Below are 25,023 nucleotides of genomic sequence, written 5' to 3' on the forward strand. Positions count from 1 at the left end.
TTTTTGGATCTTCACATTTCGGTCTATCTACACATGAAGAATATTTTCTTTCATTAAATCTCTGAGTCTTGTTTTTGTTAGTTTGTGTCAGCTTAAAAAAATATGCACAGTGTGATAGATGAGAGTTAAGTTTTATTTGGGGGCAGTATGAGGACTGCTGCTTGGGAGACAGCACCTCAGATAGCTCTGAAAAACTGTTCCAAAGACATAGGGGTAAAGGACACTATATATGTGATTTTGATAAAGGGGGAATCAAGTGCAGATTTTTTGGTAGGAAATTTCTGCTTGTCTCGTGAAGCTTCTGCTAGTCACAAGAAACAATCTTCACCAAGAAGGATTTTAGGGGTTTTCTAGATATGAAGAGATACAAGAATTGGGCTCATAAAATCAGCTCCTGAGAATATCTAGCTACCTGAAGACCTGTCCTGCCAGTCTTCCAGGAGCACAGTTCAGTTCAGTCGCTCAGTCGTGTCCGACTCTTTGCAACACTCTTTGCCAGGCCTCCCTGTCCATCACCAACTCCCGGAGTTCACTCAGACTCACGTCCATAGAGTCCGTGATGCCATCCAGCCACCTCATCCTCTGTCGTCCCCTTCTCCTCCTGCCCCCAATCCCTCCCAGCATCAGAGTCTTTTCCAGTGAGTCAACTCTTCGCATGAGGTGGCCAAAGTACTAGAGTTTCAGCTTTAGCATCATTCCTTCCAAAGAAATCCCAGGGCTGATCTCCTTCAGAATGGACTGGTTGGATCTCCTTGCAGTCCAAGGGACTCTCAAGAGTCTTCTCCAACACCACAGTTCAAAAGCATCAATTCTTTGGCGCTCAGCCTTCTTCACAGTCCAACTCTCACATCCGTACATGACCATAGGAAAAACCATAGCCTTGACTAGATGGACCTTAGTCGGCAAAGTAATGCCTCTGCTTTTGAATATGCTATCTAGGTTGGTCATAGCTTTTCTTCCAAGAAGTAAGCGTCTTTTAATTTCATGGCTGCAGTCACCATCTGCAGTGAGTTTGGAGCCCAAAAAATTAAAGTCTGACCCTGTTTCTACTGTTTCCCCATCTATTTCCCATGAAGTGATGGGACTGGATGCCATGATCTTCGTTTTCTGAATGTTGAGCTTTAAGCCAATTTTTTCGCTCTCCTCTTTCACTTTCATCAAGAAGCTTTTTAGCTCCTCTTCACTTTCTGCCATAAGGGCGGTGTCATCTGCATATCTGAGGTTATTGATATTTCTCCCGGCAATCTTGATTCCAGCTTGTGCTTCTTCCAGTCCAGCGTTTCTCATGATGTACTCTGCATATAAGTTAAATAAGCAGGGTGACAATATACAGCCTTGACGGACTCCTTTTCCTATTTGGAACCAGTCTGTTGTTCCATGTCCAGTTCTGACTGTTGCTTCCTGACCTGCATACAGATTTCTCAAGAGGCAGGTTAGGTGGTCTGGGATTCCCAATTTTCCACAGTTTATTGTGATCCACACAGTCAAAGGCTTTGGCATAGTCAATAAAGCAGAAATAGATGTTTTTCTGGAACTCTCTTGCTTTTTCCATGATCCAGCGGATATTGACAATTTGATCTCTGGTTCCTCTGCCTTTTCTAAAACCAGCTTGAACATCAGGGAGTTCACGGTTCACATATTGCTGAAGCCTGGCTTGGACAATTTTGAGCATTACTTTACTAGCATGTGAGATGAGTGCAATTGTGCAGTAGTTTGAGCATTCTTTGGCATTGCCTTTCTTTGGGATTGGAATGAAAACTGACCTTTTCCAGTCCTGTGGCCACTGCTGAGTTTTCCAAATTTGCTGGCATATTGAGTGCAGCACTTTGACAACATCATCTTTCAGGATTTGAAAGAGCTCTACTGGAATTCCATCACCTCCACTAGCTTTATTCCTAGTGATGCTTTCTAAGGCCCACTTGACTTCACATTCCAAGATGTCTGGCTCTAGATTAGTGATCACATCATCATGATTATCTGGGTCGTGAAGATCTTTTTTGTACAGTTCTTCCATGTATTCTTACCACCTCTTCTTAATATCTTCTGCCTCTGTTAGGTCCATACCATTTCTGTCCTTTATTGAGCCCATCTTTGCATGAAATGTTCCCTTGGTATCTCTAATTTTCTTAAAGAGATCTCTAGTCTTTCCCATTCTGTTGTTTTCCTCGATTTCTTTGCATTGATCACTGAAGAAGGCTTTCTTGTCTCTTCTTGCTATTCTTTGGAACTCTGCATTCAGATGCTTGTATCTTTCCTTTTCTCCTTTGCTTTTTGCCTCTCTTCTTTTCACAGCTATTTGTAAGGCCTCCCCAGACAGCCATTTTGCCTTTTTTTTTTTTTCTAGGAGCACAGAGTGCCTCATTTCTGCTCTCCACTCTGAACTCCTTCAGCGGGTATTGGAGTTCAGCTGCTGCAGCAGCACATAGTTTAATCTTTGTAGAGGTAGATGATGGCCAACCATGGCAAGCGCCGATTTGTGGTTGACATTTGTTTTTGCACTTCAAATACTCCTATGTAGAATTCCTGCGTTGGTCTTCCATTCTCTCTCTCTTTTCTTACATCCATGCCTTTGTCCTCGGCCTTCTGTGAGTGTGTAGTAAGTTTGTTCTCTAGATGCATTTATGCACCTATGAATTGACATTTCTGATGCACTTTAAATTCTCTTGTTGCACTTTCATTTCCTTTTGTTTTTTGTCTCTTCTAGTTCCTCTTTATTTCTACCTCTCTCAACCAATTTCCTCTCTGCTATCACATTCTTCTACCATCTCATCCTTTATCTGTTTGAATACATCTTTAAAATTTTTTTACTGATTGTACGAAACAGATGTTGCTGAGTTTTGCCGTTATTTTGCTCAATATTTTTTCAGCAGTGTTCATTCTTTGCTTTCAAGGCTTGATCTCCCTCTTCTTCTTTGTAGAATCATTTCTTAGGCTCCCCCTTTCTTGATTATGATTACTTACCCTTGGAAGGAGAAGTTTTATTTACGGACTTCCCTGGTAGTCCAGTGGTAAAGAGTTCACCTTGCCACGTGGAGGATGCAAGTTCGATCCCTGATAGGGGAACTAAGATCCCACAAGCCACCGGGTAACCAAGCCCATGAGCCACAAATGCTGAAACCCATGAGTCACAACTAGACAATTCGTGCATCCCAGTGAAAAGATCTCCTGTGAGAACAAAGATCTCGCATGCTGCAATTTAGATCCGAGGCAGTCAAATACATAAATAAGTAAATAAATATGTTTTTTAAAGTTTTATTTAGCATTGATATTCCCTTCATAATAAAATGGATGGCATTCCCTTTGGTCTTACTTTTTCTTGCATAATATTGATATGCTTATCTCAGATCTCATCTTGAAAGACTTACTGCTGGTTGGATGATCCAGTGTCCTTTGAGGAGCAGCTGCAAGAAAGCCTCCTGCCCTGATTGAACACTTGGCTATCTTGGATCGGTAGAACTGTAGCTCTTGCATCAGCTCAGCATCACCTGGCTTCATGTGGACCTTTGCCTACAGAGGCTGGAAAGAACAAGTCTCCCCTTTTGCCGACCACAGCTCTCTGTCAAATGGAACCTCCAGATCCCCAGGCGTCCACTTAGAAGCCCTTCTCTGTTAACGATCTCCATTGTGCTGACAAGAGACTATTATTATTAGAAGTAGAAACAGTGAGAACAAACAGTGTATGTAACCCTGGGTGCTTATCAGAATTGCCTGGTGAGTTAAAAAAAAAAAAAGAAGAAAAAAAAAAACCCACCGATGTCCAAGCTTTCCTTTAGATCTGCTGATGGGCATTTAGGATTGGGAGCCATCAGGCTAAGGGGCTCCAGACGGAGCAGTCCTGTGACCAGTCCTTGCTTCTGGCCCCCAACTCTCTGGGCGCCAGTCCGCCCTGTTCCTTCCTTTGAGATTTTGGGACCCTGCTCCTTTGCTTGGAAAGCAAATTGCACAGAGCTCTCAGCCGTTTTTTTCCTTTGCCTAGTTTCTTCCACATTGTGCTGTGTAGAAATATCTTCATGTTTCTGCCTTATAGATGGCAGTCAACCCTTCTTTCTAGCCCAGATGCAAGTTGACCCATTTTTACTATTCTCCATCACTTCTGTCAGGGTTGGGGGTGGGAAGTGGGAACCAGATGCCTTTGTTCTCAGACCATAAGGGCTATAAGTGGGAAAATCATATTGAGACAGGAACTCTGCAGACAATACTTCTGCTTTATGTTCTGTTTGTGTACAGACATATACTATATGTGGTATTGCTCACATAGGTATACTTGATATGCCTCAAAACCACATGCATACATGGGGCAATTTTTGTTTCTGGGATCCTTATGCAATCCTGAAAATGAAAGTTGTGAAGGTATCGGAGAGCACTTGTGATAGGTCTTCAAATCTTTCCCATCACCATATTTTTACATCTTCTAATAAGAGCTAGCCAAGACTACTTTCTCCAAGCTGATTTCCTGGTGCTGCCTATGTCAGTGATATTTAAAATTTAAAATGGACAATTCTGATTTTGAAGACAAAAGTTTATTGTTATCATTATTTCTTCTTAGGTAGCAAAGACTCCAGTGGGAGAAATACACCTGAAAGGTTGTTATAAAAAGCTTCTCTCTGCTAAACATTGAAACTTTTTCACATTTGTAGAAAATGTCCAGACTTGTTAGGAAATCTGCTTTTTCTTGAAAATTAGCCTTGGTATCACTAGACTCTCTGTTGGGTCTTAACAAACTTCTTTGTTGTTGTTGTTGTTTTAATTGCCTTAAGAACATGAACATCAAAGAAATGAATTAGGCTGCAGGAGGCAAGAAATTACTTTTCTTCTGTACAGTGATGGAAATGCATCTGCTTCTTGATTATTTTACTGCTTTAGCCCTTATCTAAGGAGCCCTGGAAATACTGTCTGCTGAGAACACACATCTTGCCTGGTCATCTACTTTCTGATCATCTGCTCTAGGAAACATTTGCTCTAAGAGTTCTAATCCCTGACCTTTGACTTTTATTCAGCTTTCTCCTTATTCTCAGACTTTCTGCCTGTTGAGATAGTTACCTTCATGACGTTTTTCTTATGGGACAATCCAAAGGATAGGATTAACTTTCTAAAATCTCACACCTTTATGGGCTAACAATAGTTTTATATATTTTATTCTTTTTTATGGATTTTTGACTGCTCTGGGTCCTCGTTGCTGCACGCAGGGCTCTCTCTAGTTGAGGTGAGTGGGGGCTACTTTCTAGTTTCCGTCTTCAGCTTCTCGTTGCGCTGAGTTCTCTTGTTGCCGAGCACAGACTCTAGGGTACCCCGGCTCAGCAGTTGTGGCACCCAGGCTTAGCAGCATGCAGAATCTTCCCGGACCAGGGATCGAACCCACATCCCCTACGTTGGCAGGTGTATTCTTGACCACTGAGCCACAAGGGAACTCCTACAACCATTTTAAAATATATATACATTATTTGTGCTTGTGATATAAGAAAAGCAACATGGATTGCTTGATTCCACAAATAAGGAAATTGAGGGTCAGAGGGGTTAAGTGACTTAGCTAAGGTCATGCAATTAAGAAGCCAGAACTTGGAGCCAGGTTTGATCCTTCTGCCCTTACACATTCTGTTGGCTCTCGGAGTTGCTGTTGTCCTTCATTGTGGTATGTATGGCTAGCAACATTTCCCTGTGTTCTTTCTTGTCTTTCAGGTGATGATCTCTTAGAAGATGATGGGATTTTCAATATTTCAATATTTAATGAAGTTTGCTTGAAATTGAACAGGCATTCTAGGAAAGTTGGATCAGAACAAGTGTATCAAGTAAGAAGATCTCTTATGCTATTCTTAATAAATTGTGTCACTTAAATATTTGGGTGCTCTCCAAGTCGGGATCCAGAGTATTTAAACACACTAATGGAATGAACTTCTAGATTGTTTAATTTTTGTTTCTAGAGATGGATGCAAGACAACTGCAAGTGAGGGACTAAATTGAAGGAAGATACTATATATATATTTTTAATTTTAATGATTTGCTATCCTTTTCTCTGATATTTCATATATATTCTATTTTATTAATATTTTGGTATAGTAGTTGCCGCTGGTTTTGTCATCAAATTCGTACAGGGATGTGGGTTTTTAAGAAACTTCTTGCAGGGCTGTTGGTTTGCATTTAACTTGAATTTATAAACATCATAAATCTCAAGTGAAATTGTGAGTGTAATCAGGTAGGAACTGAGATTTGTTATTTTTGTGTCAGTTTCAGTTCAGTTCAGGCAAATTTTGCAAATTTGCCTCAGACTGATCTTCATTCTAGCCCGTTGCATTCATTCTATCCTATTGCATTCACTCAATCCAAATTCTCATGCAGCATAACAGAGTTCCTAGCACTTTTAAAAATTAATTTGTAAAAAAAAAGTGACATTCATATCTCATTTACCTTTTCTATTTATTGGGAAGAAAGAGTATCTATACTTATATGGCTTTATATTCAGAGAAATTTTTTAGCTGCTTGGAACTTTCTAATTTTGTTCAGTTCAGTTCAGTTCAATTGAGTCGCTCAGTCGTGTCCGACTCTTTGAGACCCCATGGACTGCAGCATGCCAGGCCTCCCTGTCTATCACCAACTCCCAGAGCCTACTCAAACTCATGTCCATTGAGTTGGTGATGCCATCCAACCATCTCATCCTCTGTCGTCCCCTTCTCCTCCTGCCCTCAATCCTTCCCAGCATCAGGGTCTTTTCCAGTGAGTCAGTTCTTCACATGAGGTAGCCAAATATTGGAGTTTCAGCTTCAGCATCAGTCCTTCCAATGAATATTCAAGACTGATTTCCTTTAGGATGGACTGGTTGGATCTCTTTGCAGTCCAAGGGTCTTCTCCAACACCACAGTTCAAAAGCATCAATTCTTAAGCACTCAGCTTTCTTTGTAGTCCAACTCTCACATTCATAGAGTTTAGTGCCTAGCAAATCATCTGGCAGAGCGTAGACTAAGTATTAAATTAGAATTAATTCATCAACCGTTTGTCAGAAGAATATCATGTGTTAGGACCTGGAAGTTCTGATCCGAATTAATATAAGCATACATGTAAACAGACAACTACAATTTGGTATCATGAGAGTTTTGATAAAAAGTAAATAAATGGAATAGGAGATTATGTTCAGGTACAGTTTTCTTTTAACAAGAATCAGAAATGATGCCGAGTCATAGACAGTAAGTAGGAATTCACCAGACGAAAGATGTTGGATGAGGTGGAAGAAGGGCACCGTGGGCATGCAGAGTAGCTTATTGGATAATTGAGAATGTGGATTTTTGGAGGAACAGAGAAAACAAGGGAGATGGGAAGAAATGAGACAAAAATCTGAGTAGTGGCCTGATCATCCTTATATCCTGTACTTTTGAGCTTGGATCTTATTTTGATGTCTATGTGGAGGCACTGAAGGATAAACAGGTGAGTAAAATATTCAAATTTTTATACTGGAAAGAACACTGAATCTAGAAATATATTCAGGTACCTAAGTAATTTAATATAAAATAAAGATGATTTTCCAAATGAATACAGAAATAAATGGTTTGGAGACAACTGGTTAACACCTGGGTTAAGAGGATAAATGATTCTTACTTCATGGCCTACACTAAAATGATTAAAGAGTTCAATTTAAAAATCACTATTTTTTTAATATGTCAGACAAAGATTAAGTAACATGTGAAACAGTCTTAACGAATCCATTGGAAAGAAGTGAACATTCAAAGGGAGTTTGCAAAAGAGAATATACTTACTGCCAAAACACACATGAGCATGTGTTATGCCTCAAAAAAAATATAAACCATGAGTTACCATAGTCTTTCTATAAACTTGGAGTGAATCCTGTTACACACAGCTGTGGGCACTTAAATTGGCATGATTTTCCAGAATGGTTACTCGTTAGGGTCTATCAGTAAATTTTCAGACATATACTATAATTTATTATGCAGGCATACACAGAAAGATTAAACTATCCTCTGAAGCTTTATTTATATTAGGGGAAATTGAAAACAACTTAAATGCCTATTAATAGGGATTTGTTCCAATAAATAATCGTACATTCATCGGATAGAGCACTATCGGACGTGAAATATTTTCTGCTTCCCGCTGGACAGCATTTGCTGCTGTGGACCAGTATTCCCACTGAAATGGTCTCTCTATCTCTGTTGGTCTGAGCCCTCTCAGTCTCCTTTACAAGATCTCTCTTCTGACTGTCCCTTGAATTTGATTCCCCCAAGGTTGTGCCTTCCCTGTTCTCTTGTCATAATGCACCTGTCTTTGGGTATCTTACCCATTGTCTTGACTTCCATGACCGTCTCCATCTCCCAAGACTCCTGAGTCGATTTAATTAGGGCTAGTCTGTTCTCTAAGCTCTGGGCCATGTACGCCACCCCCTACCAGCTTCCTGTGCTCCATTTAGCACTGTGTCTTCACATATGTGACTCTCTACCTGCAAAACCCTTCTTTCCCGCATTGTTCCTGGCTAACTCCTGCTTGTCCTTCAGTGATCAGCTTGGTCATCTCCCTCGTGGGAGGCCTTCACTGACCTCTTCCCCCAAATGCCATCTCTTCTTTGAATTGTTTTTCCTATCCTGACTTTTCACATCCCCAACTCACATAAAGTGAAGTTGTTCAGTCGTGTCCGACTCTTTGCGACCCCATGGACTGTAGTCTACCAGGCTCCTCTGTCCATGGGATTTTCAAGGCAAGAATACTGGAGTGGGTTGCCATTTTGGTTAATGCTAATTTCCCCTTCAGTCCACAATTAAGTTGAGAAAGCCTTCCCTGATCCCTAAGGAGGAAGGTCAGGTGGCCCTCCCGGGTACTCCTCCAGCCTCATATGTTGTAACACTTATTCCTGTGTATTTTATTTGCCTGGATACTTACCTGTGAGTTCCTTGAGGTTGGGACCTGTATCTTATTTACTGTTGTATACCCAACACTGTATACTCTGGCTGGCAAGTAACAGGCACTCTATCCCTTTGCAGGATTATTTAATGATAGAGAAAAATTTTATAATATGTTGTTAAGTAAAAGGACTATATTATAAAATTATTCAAACTGTGTGATTTCAAGTTTGTTAACTAGAAAGTAATTTTTGTTTATAGACTGACATACAGGTAGTTTAGGATGAGGCAGACTAAAGTTGTGAGGTTTTTCTCCAGCAGATGGCAGCAGTCTAAATGTAGAAGTGGGTGAGGTCAGACGTGTGGGTGGACGGAGTGCTTTCAGAGGTCAAGAATGGGTGACATTGAGAACAAAGGGGTAAGGGTGTTGAGGGTGTCAGGCAAGGACAGTGGTAGGAGTGATATAACAATGGGTTTTTTTTTTTTGAGACAGAGGGGGAAGCTGAGGGTGGGAGTGTTAGAATATTAGTAGACAGTTTTGAGTGAGGAGGTCTTAGGGGATTTCCTGAGAGCAATCAGAGTGGGAGCAAGTGGTCCAGAAGGAAAGGTGATGGGGAGATCCTGGTGGAGCAGCTCAGAGGAGGACACAGTCTAGGATGTGGCTGTGGATATGGGTAGCTCAGGTGGAGTGAAGTAGCTTCACAGCAGTGAACTCAAGGCACTCTGAGACCCAGTTTTGATGGCTTATCTATATAAGGACTTACATGTTACCCAAGAGAATGCTAGGAATGCTTGCCTCTATGGGGGAGAGAGGAATCTCTCAATGAACTAGGTGTCAGAGTGAGGTGGAAGAATGACTGTGATGAAGAAGGGTAGAGGATGGAAGAGTCAGTGACACCAGCATCAAAGGAAACTCTAAAAATATATACGTCCAGCTAAAGCACCAGATGATCTTATGATCTGGGACTTTTACATGTTTCTTTTTTCCTTTATAAGCCCCTATATTATATGTACATCTTGAGTTGGTGGTGGCTAGAGTATTATTGGGTTAACACTGTGTGTGATGACTCCTTATACTGAAAACTCTTTTCCAGAGCTCTAATAGGCAGGCTTAAGTGAAGTACCATGGCTCAGTTGCTCAGTTATGCATTCCAAAGGCAGATAATTTGGGGTTGTCCTCATAAAAGTTTAAAATGTCTACTCTAGAGGCTTGTCTATGGATTCCTTATGAATGAAAAGAAAAGGATTTTTCCCAGTAACTCTAGTGCAATCTCCTTCACCTGGGTAGGCTCAAGGGATTACTGTAGACTAGCTTGACATTTGGAGAAGGCAATGGCACCCCACTCCAGTACTCTTGCCTAGAAAATCCCATGGACGGAGGAGTCTGGTGGGCTGTAGTCCATGGGGTCGCTAAGAGTCGGACACGACTGAGCGACTTCACTTTCACTTTTCACTTTCATACATTGGAGAAGGAAATGACAACCCACTCCAGTGTTCTTGCCTGGAGAATCCCAGGGACGGAGGAGCCTGGTGGGCTGCCGTTTATGGGGTTGCACAGAGTCGGACATGACTGAAGCGACTTAGCAGCAGCAGCAGCAGCAGCAGCAGTAGCTTGACATTTGGTTCATCTAAGATGTAGTTATGCATTTTAAGCTTAGTCTTATAGCTGGTTGAGGGGGAGGTTGCATAGGCTAGGTAGGGTAACTTTGTAAAGTTGTCACCCAGTTTAGCTTGCTAGTGTATTAAAAATAATTCTATGTGGGTGAGGATAAGTAGAAGGAAGCTCCTTGCTTTCTTTCCGTTTTGCTTGTAGTATAGGTATCTGCAAGCCAAACAAATTTAATGCATCCCTTTCTTTAATCTCTTTAATCCCTTTAATCTCATGACAGTTTAAAGTTCTAGGTCGAAGGCGGTATCTGAATACTTTCTATCACGCAACATCGTTTAACTTTACTACGAGGGAACAGACGGCAGTGGTGTGCTTAGATCTGTATCCAGCAACTGACTACACGGTGAATGTCACTCTACTGGGATCTCCGGAGTGGCCGTCAGTGCAAACAACAGTAACCACCGTGCCAGCAGGTAGGTGGGGATGTCTTTCTGTTTGGGGTCTTAAGACAACAAGTTAAATATGTGTATTGAACTACACAACATGGGGGATCATAAAGAATGCTAGTCTTGGAGGCAAGAGACCTGGGTTCTTGGTCTAACAAACTGCCAGTTTTGTCTGGGGTACAAGGTCTCTGAATCTTCCCTCCCCAACAGGGGTGCTGGCTCAGAGAGGGTACAGACCAGGAACTGAATGATTTACTCAGGAATCTCTAGGAGTAATGGATCGAGCATTGTGTTAGGTTTTTTCTATCTTTCACCTCAAATTTAAGACAGCTGAAACCTAAACTTAGACATTATGGCCAATAGAACCAACTTCCAGGAGTTTGGAAATGTGAGCTCCACTGTGTCGGACATTGGAGGGACAAGGAGGCCACTTGACTGGGTCTCATACAAGCACATTAACCCAACACAGAGAACAGTGGCCTAAAGCAGATTAGGCTTCTTCCCCTGTGGCTTGTGTTGTTGCTGTTTAGCTGCTCAATTGTGTCACTCTTGCGACCCCATAGACTGCAGCACACCAGGCTTCCCGGTCCTTCACTCTCTCCTGGAGCTTGCTCAAACGTGTGTCCATTGAGTCAGTGATGCCATTCAACCATCTCATCCTCTGTTGTCCCCTTCTCCTCCTGCCTTCAGTCTTTCCCAGAATCAGAATCTTTTCCAGTGAGTCGACTCTTCACATCAGGTGGCCAAAGTATTGGAGCTTCAGCTTCAGATCTGTCCTTCCAATGAATATTCAGGGTTGATTTCCTTTCCCGACAGAAGCGGCTGTGTCAACTCCACAGCTCCCCCTAGTGGCGAGAGATGCTGATGTCGCTACAATTAATTTCCTTTTTTTTTTTTTGCCGTGCTGTAGGGCATTCAGCCTCTTTAGTTCCCCGCTGCTGCTGCTAAGTCGCTTCAGTCGTGTCCGACTCTGTGCGACCCCATAGACGGCAGCCCACCAGGCTCCTCTGTCCCTGGGATTGGAAGTGCTGAGTCCTAACCACTGGACTGCCAGGGAAGTCCTTCTACAATTAATTTCTATTGTTCTTTTATCAGTAGGGTTTAAGGGACAAACCTATGGACAGCCAGGCAGAGACGCTGCCCCCTTTGAAGGAAAACAGTAGAATAAGATAGGTCTTGCTCCTGAGGCCTTTATCCTGTTCACCCACTGATCTGTGCGGGTCAAGAGTGAACACTTTGGTCTTTGTACTTGGAAGGCTCTGAAATATAATAGACACAAGTGAGGCCCATGCAGTACAGGAGAATGAAAATTCATTATTTTATTTTCCATCTCAGATTATGCTTGGTATCAACAGCCATTGCACGATGCATACGTCCTCACAGCATAAACCTAGCCCCCAAATCCATTTCCAGAATTTGAATATACATTTCCTCCAACCGTTCAATCCTCAGAGGAATAAAAGTCTGAAATTAACACCTACTTCTTGTAAATTAACGTGTAAAGGCACTCGGAGTCCCAGGTTCTTTCCTCCCCAGGGTTTTCTCTGCAAAGTCTCTGTCAGAGTGGCCTGCTTGTGATGGAGAGTGTGCTCTAGCTGTTACATCCTAGGAATCTTGTTTTTTTGTGACTTCTTGGTGGAGGTGGTGCTCAGTCACTCAGTCGTGTCCGACTCTTTGTGACCCCATGAACAGTATCCTGCCAGGCTTCTCTGTCCATGGGATTCTCCAGGCAAGAATACTGGAGCGGGTTGCCATTTCCTCCTCCACGGGATCTTCCCAACCCAGGGACTGAAACTGCATCTGTTGATCTCCTGCCTTGGCAGGTGGATTGTTTATCACTGAGCCACCTGGAAAGCCTATATTACTAAGGTACCTCCAAAGTTGAAGTAATCTTGAATTATCCCAAGTTTCACCTTTCAGTGTCTCAACGTGAGTCCCACAGTTACAGAACTGTGAAAAGCAAAATTAAGTGACAGCTGTACAACACTGTGAGTTTACTAAATGTCATTGAATTGTATACATTAAAGTGGTTAATTTTATGTTGTGTGAATGTCAGTGAGAAAAACTCAGTGGATTAGATCTGTTTGTCTTGCTCCTGGGCCTCAGTCACCTTCTGCGTGATTCCTTACGTGACATAATGCAAGTAAAATGTTTAACATAGTTCCCAGTACATAATAATGATGATGACGACAGTACTAGCTTTATTTACTCATCTGTTTAGGTTAGTTTTTATTGGAATATAGTTGCTTTACAATGTTGTGCTAGTTTTTACTGTATAGTGAAGTGAATCAGCTGTACGTATTCATAGGTCCCCTCTTTCTTGGATTTCCTTCCCGTTTGGGCCACCACAGAGCGCTGAGCAGAGTCCCCTGAGCTGCACAATGGGTTTGCATCAGTTGTCTATTTTATACACAGTATCAGCTCTAACTTTGCTTTTTGAGCCCTGAAGATGTGCAGCCATTGTCCAAAGTGCTATCCTTGAGTCAACCCGAACCTACCCAACCTTCTGAGGAAGGCATTGCTATTATTCCCCTTTTACAGAGAAGGACCATGAGGCACAGAGAAAGTTAAGCAGCTTGCCCAAGATCACAAAACTCATGAGAGATACAAGTGGGATTTGAACACAGTCTGGCTCCAGGGCCCTCATTTTTAATCAGTGCATGTGCTGCTTTTCACTAAATATTAGTACTCAAAAAAAAAAAAGCAAAATTTTGCTCCTAGAACCTAGTACGTGTTAGTCCAGACCTCCTTTGCTTTTGTCAGCCTTGGAGCATGAGCGGAAACTTCAAGTGCCGTGGGTGTGTAAATGCATTTATTGAATAAATGTTCCTTTCTTATCTAGTGTGTGTCAGGCAGGTTCTTATAGCTGACAATGCAGCAGCAATAAAACAGTCTCAGCTGTCACGGGGTTGGAGTCAGGAGGTTGGAGAGGAGACAGATAAACAAGTAAGGAAATATATCATATGTTAGGTGGGGCTAAGTGGTAAGATGAAGACTAAAATTTGGCAAAGGGAGTGGCAGTTGATGGTCAGGGAGGGCCTCTATTGTAAAGAGACATTTAAGTACAGGTTTGAAGGAGGTGAGGGGAACACCATGTGACAGGCATGTCCTTGGCATGTTCCGGAAACATCAGGGAAGCCAGCATGGCTGCAGCAGAGTGAGTTGGAGAAAGGGGTAGGAGATGCAGTCTCTGGCTGGAGTATAATGAGGGGGTCGTGCTGCCAGGGTGAGAAAGTGAGACTGTGGTTATCTCCTCCTTTGCAAGGTGGACCCCAGATTATCCACAGTGAGTATAATCTGCCGTATGATGTGTCCTCCTCTATAGGCCACCAAGCAATCGGAAGTCCACCCGCCGTGAATTTCAACTCAATTTGGGAAATCTCTTTTCATGAAGTTCCTTGGATTCCATCTGACCTTAGGCTGCTCATCTGTTGTGGGGGGAGGAAATCTGCTCTCTCTGAGCATTTTGGAATTTTGCCCATGGTGGCTCCAGGTCTTTCTTGTCTGCCCCCTGTATTTAGAACCTTGTATTTCCATTTCTCCTTCAGGCCCTGTTTCTCCCTCCCTCCACCGTTGCTGAAAATCTTGATCTGTGTAGTGAAAGAGCCTCCTTTCTCTGTAAGCAGGGCATCCATATCTATAGTAGGAAACTCTTCAAGTGAAACGCATTGTCTTAAAAAGAAATGGACCCTCTGACATGGAAAACAAAGTAAGGTTGCCAGAGAGGGATAGCAGGCGGCCGGTGGTGGTGTTTAGTTGCTAAGTCGGGCCTGACTCTTTTGCAACCATGATGACTCTTTTGCAACCACAGTGACCGTAGCCTGCCAGGCTTCTCTGTCCATTGGATTCTGGAGTGGGTTGCCATTTCCTTCCCCAGGGAATCTTCCCGACCCAGGGATTGAACCCACGTTTCCTGCGTTGGCAGGTGGCTTCTTTACCACTGAGCCATCTGGGAAGCTCCAGTGGGGGAAAGGGGCAGAGATAAATGAAGAATTTGGGATTAACATATACACGCTGCTGTATATAAGGTAGGGCTTCCCTGTCGGCTCAGGTAAATCTAGAACCTTTACCTAGAATCAGGTAAAGATTTACCAATCAGATAAAGATTCTAGGTAAAGAATCTGCCTGCCAATCAGGAGATGCAGGAGACTGGGATTCAGTCTCTGGTTTGGGAAGATCCCCTAGAGAAGGAAATGGCCCTGCAGTATACAATGGACAGAGGAACCTGGCAGGCTACAGTCCATAGGGTCGCTAAAGTCAGACACAACTTAGCCACTAAACAACAGCAGCAACAACATATATAAGGTAGGGAAACAACAAGGACCTACTGTAGAGCACAGAGAACTGTATTCAATATCTTGTAATAACATTTAATGGAAAAGAATCTGAAAAGTATATATATGTGTGTGTACATATATGTGTGTATATATATATATATTGTATATTTGAATCACTTTGCTGTACACTTGAAACTAACACAAAATTGTAAATTAACTATACTTCTATATACAGAAAGGAAGGTACATGACAAATAGGGAGAAAAGTACCGCAATACACTCATAGTTCATTAAAAAGAAAGAAAGAAAGATATTGTCTTGCAACACAGTCCCAACTTCCTGTTCCTTTCTCTGAATTTCTCTGTCCCCAGAAAGCTCCCAAGAATTGTCCTAGTCCAAATGACTTCCTATTATTGAGTGCCTTGCTTCTGAGTCCTGCTTCCTGGGTAAGAGGTTTCCTTTGTCTTTCCTGGAAAATTACCCTCCTCTGATCCTTGAGCTGCTGTTGAGTTTCTGGAACTTGTGCTTTCATTGGTCTGATGTGGTGCAGGAAGTCCCCTAGGTTAGTGGTTTTTCACCCAAACCCCACCTTTCCCTAGAACTGAATTTCTAAAGACCTGAACTGCCCGTGCGCCTTTGATGGGAACCGAAGCACTCCTTCCTACCACCCTTTCCTTTACTGTATTGCGAGGGATAATCCTCCAGTGTCCAGGGCCTCCTAAGTGTTCCATTCTGCTCCGTCAGGCTAGCTGAGTGGTAAGCTTTCAGCCTTCCATGCCAGCTGTTTCTATTCCTTCTTCTTCCCCAGGCCTGGCTAATACCTTTTGCTATAGATTACTACTTACCTTCTCTGTATTTGCTTTTTGTTTTCGTACTTCGATTTTTGTGTTCCTAACATATAACTTGGGATTCTGCCTGTGAGGTTTTCATAGAGCAAGAATGATGCCTTGCTTCAGTCAGTGTTCAGATAAAGTCTTCCCACCTTCCCTTTTGTTGGGAGGTATTTATTTCTGTTCAGTTCAGTCTGTGACCTCAGCCTGGGCCTGATCAAGGAGGCACCCTGAATCCTCCTTACATCTCTGCTTTTCTGCTCCTTCTTTTCAAGTTTTAAATCCATGTATTTCCTGGGCAGACTTCCTTATAGTTTGTGCCATACCTGGTGTTTCAGCTGTAAGAACAATGTCACCTTGAATCTCACTGAATGATGCCTGAAGAATCCTACACTGATCTTTCTAGTCTTTCTCTTATTAAATATGTCACATTTTCTGTAGCTACATAGTACCACAACTCCAGTTACTGAAAAGCTCTCTATTAGTGCTTACACTGGGTTACCTATTTACACCTGCCAGAGGACCCTTCTTGATAGAATAATACTTAACTCTGATCCCACCTTTTGGGGGATCATTTTGTTTTTTTCCCCAGAATAGCCCCTTTATTCTTCTCTTTGATGATTTTCAGCCATTTCCCTGACCTAGTGAGTATTTTTACCTTTTCTAGTCTCTTTAGAGCGGTTACATTTGGATATATCTCCTTTTCCTTATCATAGTTTTCTAGCTGGGCTAATCACATTGTACAGGAGGCAGTGATCAAAGCCATCCCCAAGAAGAAGAAATTCAAAAAGGCAAAATGGCTGTCTGGGGAGGCCTTACAAATAGCTGAGAATAGAATAGAAGCAAAAAGCAAAGGAGAAAAGGAGATATAAGCATCTGAATGCAGAGTTCCAAAGAATAGCAAGGAGAGATAAGAAAGCCTTCCTCAGTGATCAATGCAAAGAAATAGAGGAAAGTAATAGAATGGGAAAGACTAGAGATCTCTTCAAGAAAATTAGAGATACCAAGGGAACATTTCATGCAAAATGGGCTCAATAAAGGGCAGAAATGGTAGGGACCTAACAGAAAGAGAAGATATTAAGAAGAGGTGGCAAGAATACACAGAAGAACTATACAAAAAAGATCTTCATGACCCAGATAATCATGATGGTGTGATCACTGGACTAGAGCCAAACCTCCTGAAACATGAAGTCAAGTGGGCTTTAGGAAGCATCACCATGAACAAAGCTAGTGGAGGTGATGGAATTCCAGTTGAGCTCTTTCAAATCCTGAAAGATGATGCTGTGAAAGTGCTGCACTCAATATGTCAGCAAATTTGGAAAACTCAGCAGTGGTCACAGGAGTGTATATTTTCACCCTGCTTATTTAATTTATATGGAGAGTACATCATATGAAATGCTGGGTTGGATGAAGCACAAGCTGGAAAAGGTCAGTTTTCATTCCAATCCCAAAGAAAGGCAATGCCAAAGAATGCTCAGACTACCACATAATTACACTCATCTCACACACTAGTAAAGTAATGCTCAAAATTCTCCAAGCCTGGCTTCAACAGTATGTGAACCATGAACTTCTAGATGTTCAAGCTGGGTTTAGAAAAGGCAGAGGAACCAGAGATCAAATTGCCAACACCCACTGGATCATCGAAAAAACAAGAGAGTTCCAGAAAAACACCTATTTCTGCTTTATTGACTATGCCAAAGCCTTTGTCTGTGTGGATCACAAGAAACTGGAAAATTCTTAAAGAGATGGCAATACCAGACCACATTACCTGTCTGCTGAGAAATCTGTATGCCAGTCAAGAGGCAACAGTTAGAACTGGACATGGAACAACAGACTGGTTCCAAGTAGGAAAAGGAGTACATCAAGGCTGTATATTTTCACCCTGCTTATTTAATTTATATGCAGAGTACATCATATGAAATGCTGGGTTGGATGAAGCACAAGCTGGAATCAAGATTACTGGGAGAAATATCAATAACCTCAGATATGCAGATGACATCACCCTTATGACAAAAAGTGAAGAAGAACTAAAGAGCCTCTTGATGAAAGTGAAAGAGGAGAGCGAAAAAGTTGGCTTGAAACTCAACATTCAGAAAACTAAGATCATGGCATCTGGTCCCATCACTTCAAGGCAAATAGATGGGGAAACAATGGAAACAGTGACAGACTTTATATTTTTTGGGCTCCAAAATCACTGCAGATGGTGACTGCAGCCATGAAATTAAAAGACACTTGATCCTTGGAAGAAAAGCTGTGACCAACCTAGACAGCATATTGAAAAGCAGAGACATTACTTTGCAGACAAAGGTCCGTTTAGTCAAAGCTATGGTTTTTCCAGTAGTCATGTGAGAGTTAAACTATAAAGAAAGCTGAGTGCCGACGAATTGATGCTTTTGAGCTGTGGTGTTGGAGAAAACCCTTGGACTGCAAGGAGATCCAACCAGTCCATCCTAAAGGAAATCAGTCTTGAATATTCACTGGAAGAACTGATACTGAAGCTGAAACTCCAATACTTTGGCCACCTGATGGGAAGAACTGACTCATTGGAAAAGACCCTGATGCTGGCAAAGATTGAGGGCAGGAGGAAAAGGAGACGACAGAGGATGAGATGGTTGGATGGCATCACTGACTAGGTGGACATGAGTTTGAGCACGCTTCAGGAGTTGGTGATGGACAGGGAAGCTTGGCGTGCTGCGTGCAGTCCATGGGGTCACAGTCGCAGTCGGACATGACTGAGTGACTGAACTGAACCGAATATGATTTCAAAGTTTCTTCTCCTCCTTCACTTTATTCCATTTTCTCCCAATATTGTCCCATTTGCAAGATCAAAACCTCTTCTGTAAACTGATTTCATTCCTTTTTCAGAGCTTGAGCAGATCTCATCTTTAGAAAGAAAGGATTCTAGCCAATACCTTTTATGACTTTTTCTCAGCACTTGAGTTTGTAATAATCCCACTGGATTTTATCCCCTTTTCAACCAGGAAGAGTCCCTGCTCTAGAATCCCCAGGCTGTTGCTGTTGTTCAGTTGCTAAGTCGTGTCCGACTCCTCGTGACCCCATGGGGTCCAATGTAGTCCTCCAGGCTGCATGTCTGGAGGCCTCCCTCTCCCTTACTGTCTCCCAGAGTTTGTCCAAGTTCATGTCCATCGAATTGGTGATGCCATCCAACCATCTCCTCTGTTACCCTATTCTTCTGCCTTCAGTCTTTCCCAGCTCAGGGTCTTTTCTAGTGAGTTGGCTCTTTGCATCATGCGGCCAAAGCATTGGAGCTTCAGCTTCAGCATCAGTCCTTCCAACAAGTAGGACTGGAAGGACTGATGCTTTAGGATTAACTGGTTTTATCTCTCAGTCTGGGGCTCTGTAAAACAATCCAGAGCAATTTGAGAGTCTGTGGTGTTGGGGTGACTCTTGAGCCTGTAGACAAACCATGGGTTCAGTCTTTCCTCAGATCTCTTCATTCTGAACAAGATAAAGAGAGACAGAATTTGGGGCAGCTAATCTCCTGTTGTCTGCTAATGTCTGGCTCCCCCAGATGCTCTCTAAAATCCATCAAAATCTGCCACTAATCATCTTTTTGTGCTCACAAACTTTAGCTAACAGAAGAATCACCTGGAGAGCTTATTAAAGCATAGGTTCCTGAACTCCATCCTAGAGGTTCTGACTCAGCAGGCCTGGAGCGCAGACCTCAAAATTTCATTTCTAGTAAGTTTCCAGGCCTTGTTGATGCTGCCAGTCCATGTTTTGAGCAGCACTGCTCTAACCACACAAGCTACTTAGCTACTTCTGGGCAAATTAAAACCTTTACCTAGAAGAAAAGACACGATAAAGGGAAAGACCAAAAAAAAAAAAAAAAAAAAGTGGTAGTCAAAATAATTCAAAGTGCTCATGCCTAAGAAGCTCACACATTTTGCCTGATATGTGAAGTTTTCCTGGTAATTGAATATCTATCAATACCTCATCTAATTATTTTTTTAATGTGGCTACATCAAGTCTTAGTTGTGGTGTGTGGGCCCTAGTTCCCTGGTCAGGGATGGACCCCAGGCCCCCTGCACTGGGAGCACGGAGTCTTAACCCCTGGACCACCAGGCAAGTCTCAGTGCTTGATCTATTCTTGCAGTTCTAGGTACAGAGACCAAGAGCCTCCACCGGGGGGCAAAGCACCCCCGGGAGAGATGGAGGCTCTTGTCTTGTTGCAGGTGGAAGAGCGTAAGTCTTACCTACCCCAGTTCTGCAGACTGACACAAGAGAGTAAAGTGTCGACTTTATTTGCCTGAGCAAGTTCCCAGGAATTACCCCAGCGTAGTTCTAGTAAGAGTGATGCTGGAGAATGAGGCTAAGATATGTGTGGCAAAATGGGGTTTCCTACTGTCTTTCCCCCTGGAAGTTCGGGTAGTTGGGTCTGCACAGGGACCCTTGCCTGGCTTACCCACCCGGTCTCAGGCTGACGATCCGAGGAGAAGGAATGGGCAGAGACCGGTTACTCACTTCTCGGAGATGAGATACACATGTCCCTTGCGCCTGAGTCTGGGCAGGTCCCAGACAGCAAGGATCTGCTTCTTTGGGCAGTGACCTATGACATATGAACTCCACCCACGAGGAAATGTGACCGAAGGAATAGTAGCCTTCTTCTTACCTGTCAGATTACATATTTACTGTTCATTCCTTGAGGATTAGTGAGTAGGAGTGGAGAGAGGCCATAACTGTTCTTTCTTTTGTAAAAATCAGGAGACAGGTAAGTAGCAAGCTTTAACACACATGACCTCTGTAATGTTAGAGAGCTGATTGGGAAAGGTCCATTCTAGTTCTAGGAGTGTATGTTAGGAAAGTAACTCTAAGTTCCTCCAAATTCATATATTTCAACATCCAAATTTCTTGACTGATTTCTTTACCATTGTTATTACATTTATCTGTTCAATTCTGTGTTTTCATTGATATATACAGCTTATTCATAGAGTAAGAGTTTATTATTGGTGTCAAATTATTTGTGTCAAATACTTATCCTGTTTTATCATTTTTTAAAATTTGTTTATGATGTCTTTGATGTATAAAGGCTTTAGGTTTCTATGCAGTCCAATTGATTGATCTTTCCTTTGTGATTTATTGCATGAATGTTAAATACAGATTTTTCAAACAAAAGTTTTTATTTATAGCCCATCTTTTTTTTCTAGGACTTTAAGTAACCTACATCATAGGGAAAGTGTTAGGTGCTCTGTCGTGTCCGACTCTTTGTGACCCCATGGACTGTAGCCCGCCAGGCTCCTCTGTCGGTGGGATTAACCTGGCAAGAATATTGGAGTGGGTTGCCATTTCCTCCTCCAGCAGATCTTCCCAACCCAGGGATCGCACCTGGGTCTCCCGCATTGCAGGCAGATTCTTTACTATCTGAGCCACCAGGAAAGCTAAGTGACCTGCATGGGTATATAAAATAAGTAGGTAATCTAAAGAAGAATGTAAAACAAACTCAGGGATGTCAGAATAAAGCTAAGAATAATTCATATCCTTGTAATCTATTTACTTTTTCATCAGTGGCTCACACATTTAGGTTTAAGTTGTCAACCCATCCAGCCAGGAAGAAAGCCATTACATGACTTATAAGGTTACAACAAATGGTGTTTTTGGAAAGAAGTAAAGTTATTTTCAACATATAGAAATTTCTGATTGGGGGAGGGGCGTTTCATAAGTAATTCAGTGTTTGAGCAGCATTTTATGAGGACTTTATGATGCTGTTTCTTTATTGCCCCTCAATATGGCTCATTGTATCTTAGAAAAGCACAATTCACTGTGGAGTGGGCAGGGAACGATGCCTCAGAAATGCCTGTGCTCTGCTGATCTGACTTGATTCAGGGGTATGATTAGCTTAGTTTAGATTATTTGGAGGAATGAACTGGAGTCCATGTTTTTCAGGAAATGTTTCCTAAATATTGCTGCTCAATAAATGATGGGGCCCATGTGTTCAGATGATTCTGTCTCATCCGTCCCTAGGAAACAGTTGACCTGTGTTGCCAGTTGAATTACAAGGATCTGTGCCCGAAAAGAAGGCTGCCTGCCTCCATTATAGGGTTAAGCCGAGTCTAGGGAGCTAAGCTAAGGGAAATGTACAAATCTGCCCTCCATGGTTGAATCTCAATTCCTGTCCTTACAATGTGATCACATACTTTTAGCCTGAAAATCTCATGGTAGTTGTAACTAGATACCAAATTTGTCTTAAGAAAAATTTCAACAAAGTAATGAACTCTCAACTTTGAATAATGGTTATATCCTTCTAAGATAAACTGAAATATACATCAAGGACAACTAAAATGATACCCTATTTATAGAGTTATAGAAGGGCTATAAAAATAGTAACTGTGCTTTCCAGATAGTTGATTTGTAGCCATTTTTTTCTTGACAATATTTACCTTGAAAAACCAACTGTCTGTTTAGGCTGCTCCTAATTAGAGATTTAAAACCAAATCATTTATGACTAAGAGAATGCTGGTTTTTCTGTTCTCTTTAGAAGAGGATTGCTTGCATTTAGTTACTTCTAAAGTAGTGTTGGTAAATTTTAAAAAGTATCTAAAAAAGAGGAACAGGCCACTTTTCCTCTGTTCCCTGGTAGAATGTCTGACTGATGAAGTGGCTTACAATAGCAGGTTTTCTAACAGCATGCATAATTTGAGATCTCTTGGGACCTTATAAACCTTCCCCTGTAACTGATTGCTGTTCACAGAATTGAAGTCCAAACAAAAGACAGTAAAGACCACAAATAATTTAACATGGTTTCTGATATTTTTCCACAAAATGATAAATACTGTAATAACATTTCTGGGTGGAAAAGTTATGTCTGAAGTCAGCCTGCTTCTCTTATAAGCCATCAGCCTGAGAAACTCATACTTGCCATTGGCCAAGCCAAAAATCAGCATATATTTTGCATGGAATAGCCAGCCATCTGTAATATGCCAAAAATGGAGAGAGAAAATGGTTGTTCTTTTTAAGATAATGACACTGTAGATCCAGCTAGGTAGAACCATACTCAGAGGATAAATAAAGATGAGTAAGTTCTTTGGAACTGGAGCTCATCACTAAATGGATTTTAAATGGCTCTAGATGCAATGGGTTCGTCTCATTCTTCCGTTTCAGGGCCACTATATTCTAATCATGTGTATAGACAAAGAGGCTCCAAGGCTCTCTCCTTGGCTGAAATCAGACAAAAGACCACTTACTTCTTAGTTTACCCCATCCATTAATACAGTACAAAGGAAACCTGACTACTTGATGTTCTTTTTTCTTTTCATTTCCTTGTGACTTTTTAATTTGATATAATTTCAAATTTCTCTCTCTTGTTCTCTCTTTCTCTCCCCTTTTCCTGAAATAAATCCCACTTGGTCATAGTACATTGTTTTTTTTTTATATGGCATTAGATTCTGTTTCTTTGAGTATTTTTGCATCGATATTCATAAGTGATGTAAATTTATAGTTTTCTTTCTTCTTCTGTACTATCCTTATCAGGTTTAGACATTAATATCTTTTTTGTTTCATAAAAAGAATTTGGAAAGTTTTCTTCATCATCACAATTTATGAAGCATTTGGACTACCTGTTCTCGGATGGTTTGGTAGAATTCCTCTGGGTAACAGTATAGGCCTAGGGATTTTCTGTGTTAATTCCTTGATGATGGTCTCAATTTTTTTCTTTATAGACATTGGTATGTTTCAGCTTTTAATGTCTAATGGAGTCCATGTTGGTAAACTGTATTAGGAATTACCCATTTTATCTGTTTTCAAAATTTATTTGCATGGTGGTCTGCAAAAGTAACTTTTTGTATTTTGTTTTATTTCAAAGATTATTTCTCCTTTTACTTGATTTTTTCCTTTTTATTTTCTAGCTGATTAGTTAGCAGTTTGTCTATTTTGATAAGTATTTTCAAAAAGTGAAGATTTTTTTTATTAATTAGCTCTATCATTTGTTTCCACAATTAGATCTACTCCACATCAAGAATTAGCAAAGTATGGACCGTGGGCCAAATCTGGCCTGTCATCTGATTTCATAAGAAAGTTTTATTGGAACACAGTCAAGTCATTTATTTACATATTGTCTGGTTGCTTTTGTGCTACAAAGCCAGGATTGAGTAGTTGTAACAGAAACATCTGGTCCAGAAAACCTAAAATATTTACTATTGGACCCTCTATAGAAACCTTTCCTGACTCCTGCTCTACGTCATTAATTTCTGCTCTCATATTTCCTGTATGCTCTCTTATGCTTCCTTTTGCTTTATAAAAGTGGTTGTAGTTTATCCGTATTCTTCTATTTTGGGTTCTCTTTTGACTTATAGGGGCTTCCCTTATGGCTCAGCTGATAAAGAATCTGCCTGCAATGTGGGAGACCTGGGTTCGATCCCTGGGTTGGGAAGATCCCCTGGAGAAGGGAACGGCTACCCACTCTAGTGTACTGGCCTGGAGAATTCCATGGACTGCATAGTCCATGGGGTTGCAAAGAGTCGCCTGAGCGACTTTCACTTTGACTTAATCGGATCTTGCTTTCTCCCTGCACTTCTTTTTCCTGTCACCACATAGTTTTCAAAGGATACCTATTCCTTCCTTTTTAGTCTCTGCTTTCCCCGAAGCAATACCTTTCTCGTTGTTCAGTTGCAAAGTTGTGTCTGACTCCTTGCGACCCCATGAACTGCAGCACACCAAGTTTCCCTTCCTTCACCATCTCCCAGAGTTTGCTCAAATTCATCTCCACTGAGTCACTGATGCCATCCAACCATCCCATCCTCTGTTGCGCCCTTCTCCTCTTGCCCTCAATCTTTCCCATCATCAGGGTCTTTCCCAGTGAGTCGGCTCTTTGTATCAGGTGGCCAAATGATTGGAGCTTCAGCTTCAGCATCAGTCCTTCCAGTGAATACTCAGGGTTGATTTCCTTTAGGATTGACTGGTTTGACCTGAAGTCCCATAGATTTTTCTTCTTTTGCTTGTAGTTAGTACTCTGATATGCCAGGTCTCTTTATGAGTATTTTCACCCTTAAGGTGAAATTCCTCTTTCTGGGA

General features: G+C 41.7%; 1 protein-coding gene across 6 annotated transcripts in view; it reads left to right on the plus strand.

Moving 5' to 3' along the window:
- Positions 1 to 25,023, plus strand: part of SUSD1 (sushi domain containing 1) — a 133,164-nt gene that overhangs the window by 65,689 nt on the left and 42,452 nt on the right. For all 6 annotated transcript variants that reach the window (XR_011254205.1, XM_069575428.1, XM_069575425.1 and 3 more), the window contains 2 exons: positions 5,677 to 5,786; positions 10,724 to 10,916. Coding sequence is in view for 5 of the 6 variants with exons in the window: in XM_069575428.1 (XP_069431529.1) it covers positions 5,677 to 5,786; positions 10,724 to 10,916 (303 nt within the window). In the remaining variant the exon portion in view is untranslated. The remainder of the gene's footprint in view (positions 1 to 5,676; positions 5,787 to 10,723; positions 10,917 to 25,023) is intronic.

The sequence above is a fragment of the Ovis canadensis genome, chromosome 2 (assembly GCF_042477335.2).
Source record: "Ovis canadensis isolate MfBH-ARS-UI-01 breed Bighorn chromosome 2, ARS-UI_OviCan_v2, whole genome shotgun sequence".
NCBI classification, from domain to species: domain Eukaryota; kingdom Metazoa; phylum Chordata; class Mammalia; order Artiodactyla; family Bovidae; genus Ovis; species Ovis canadensis.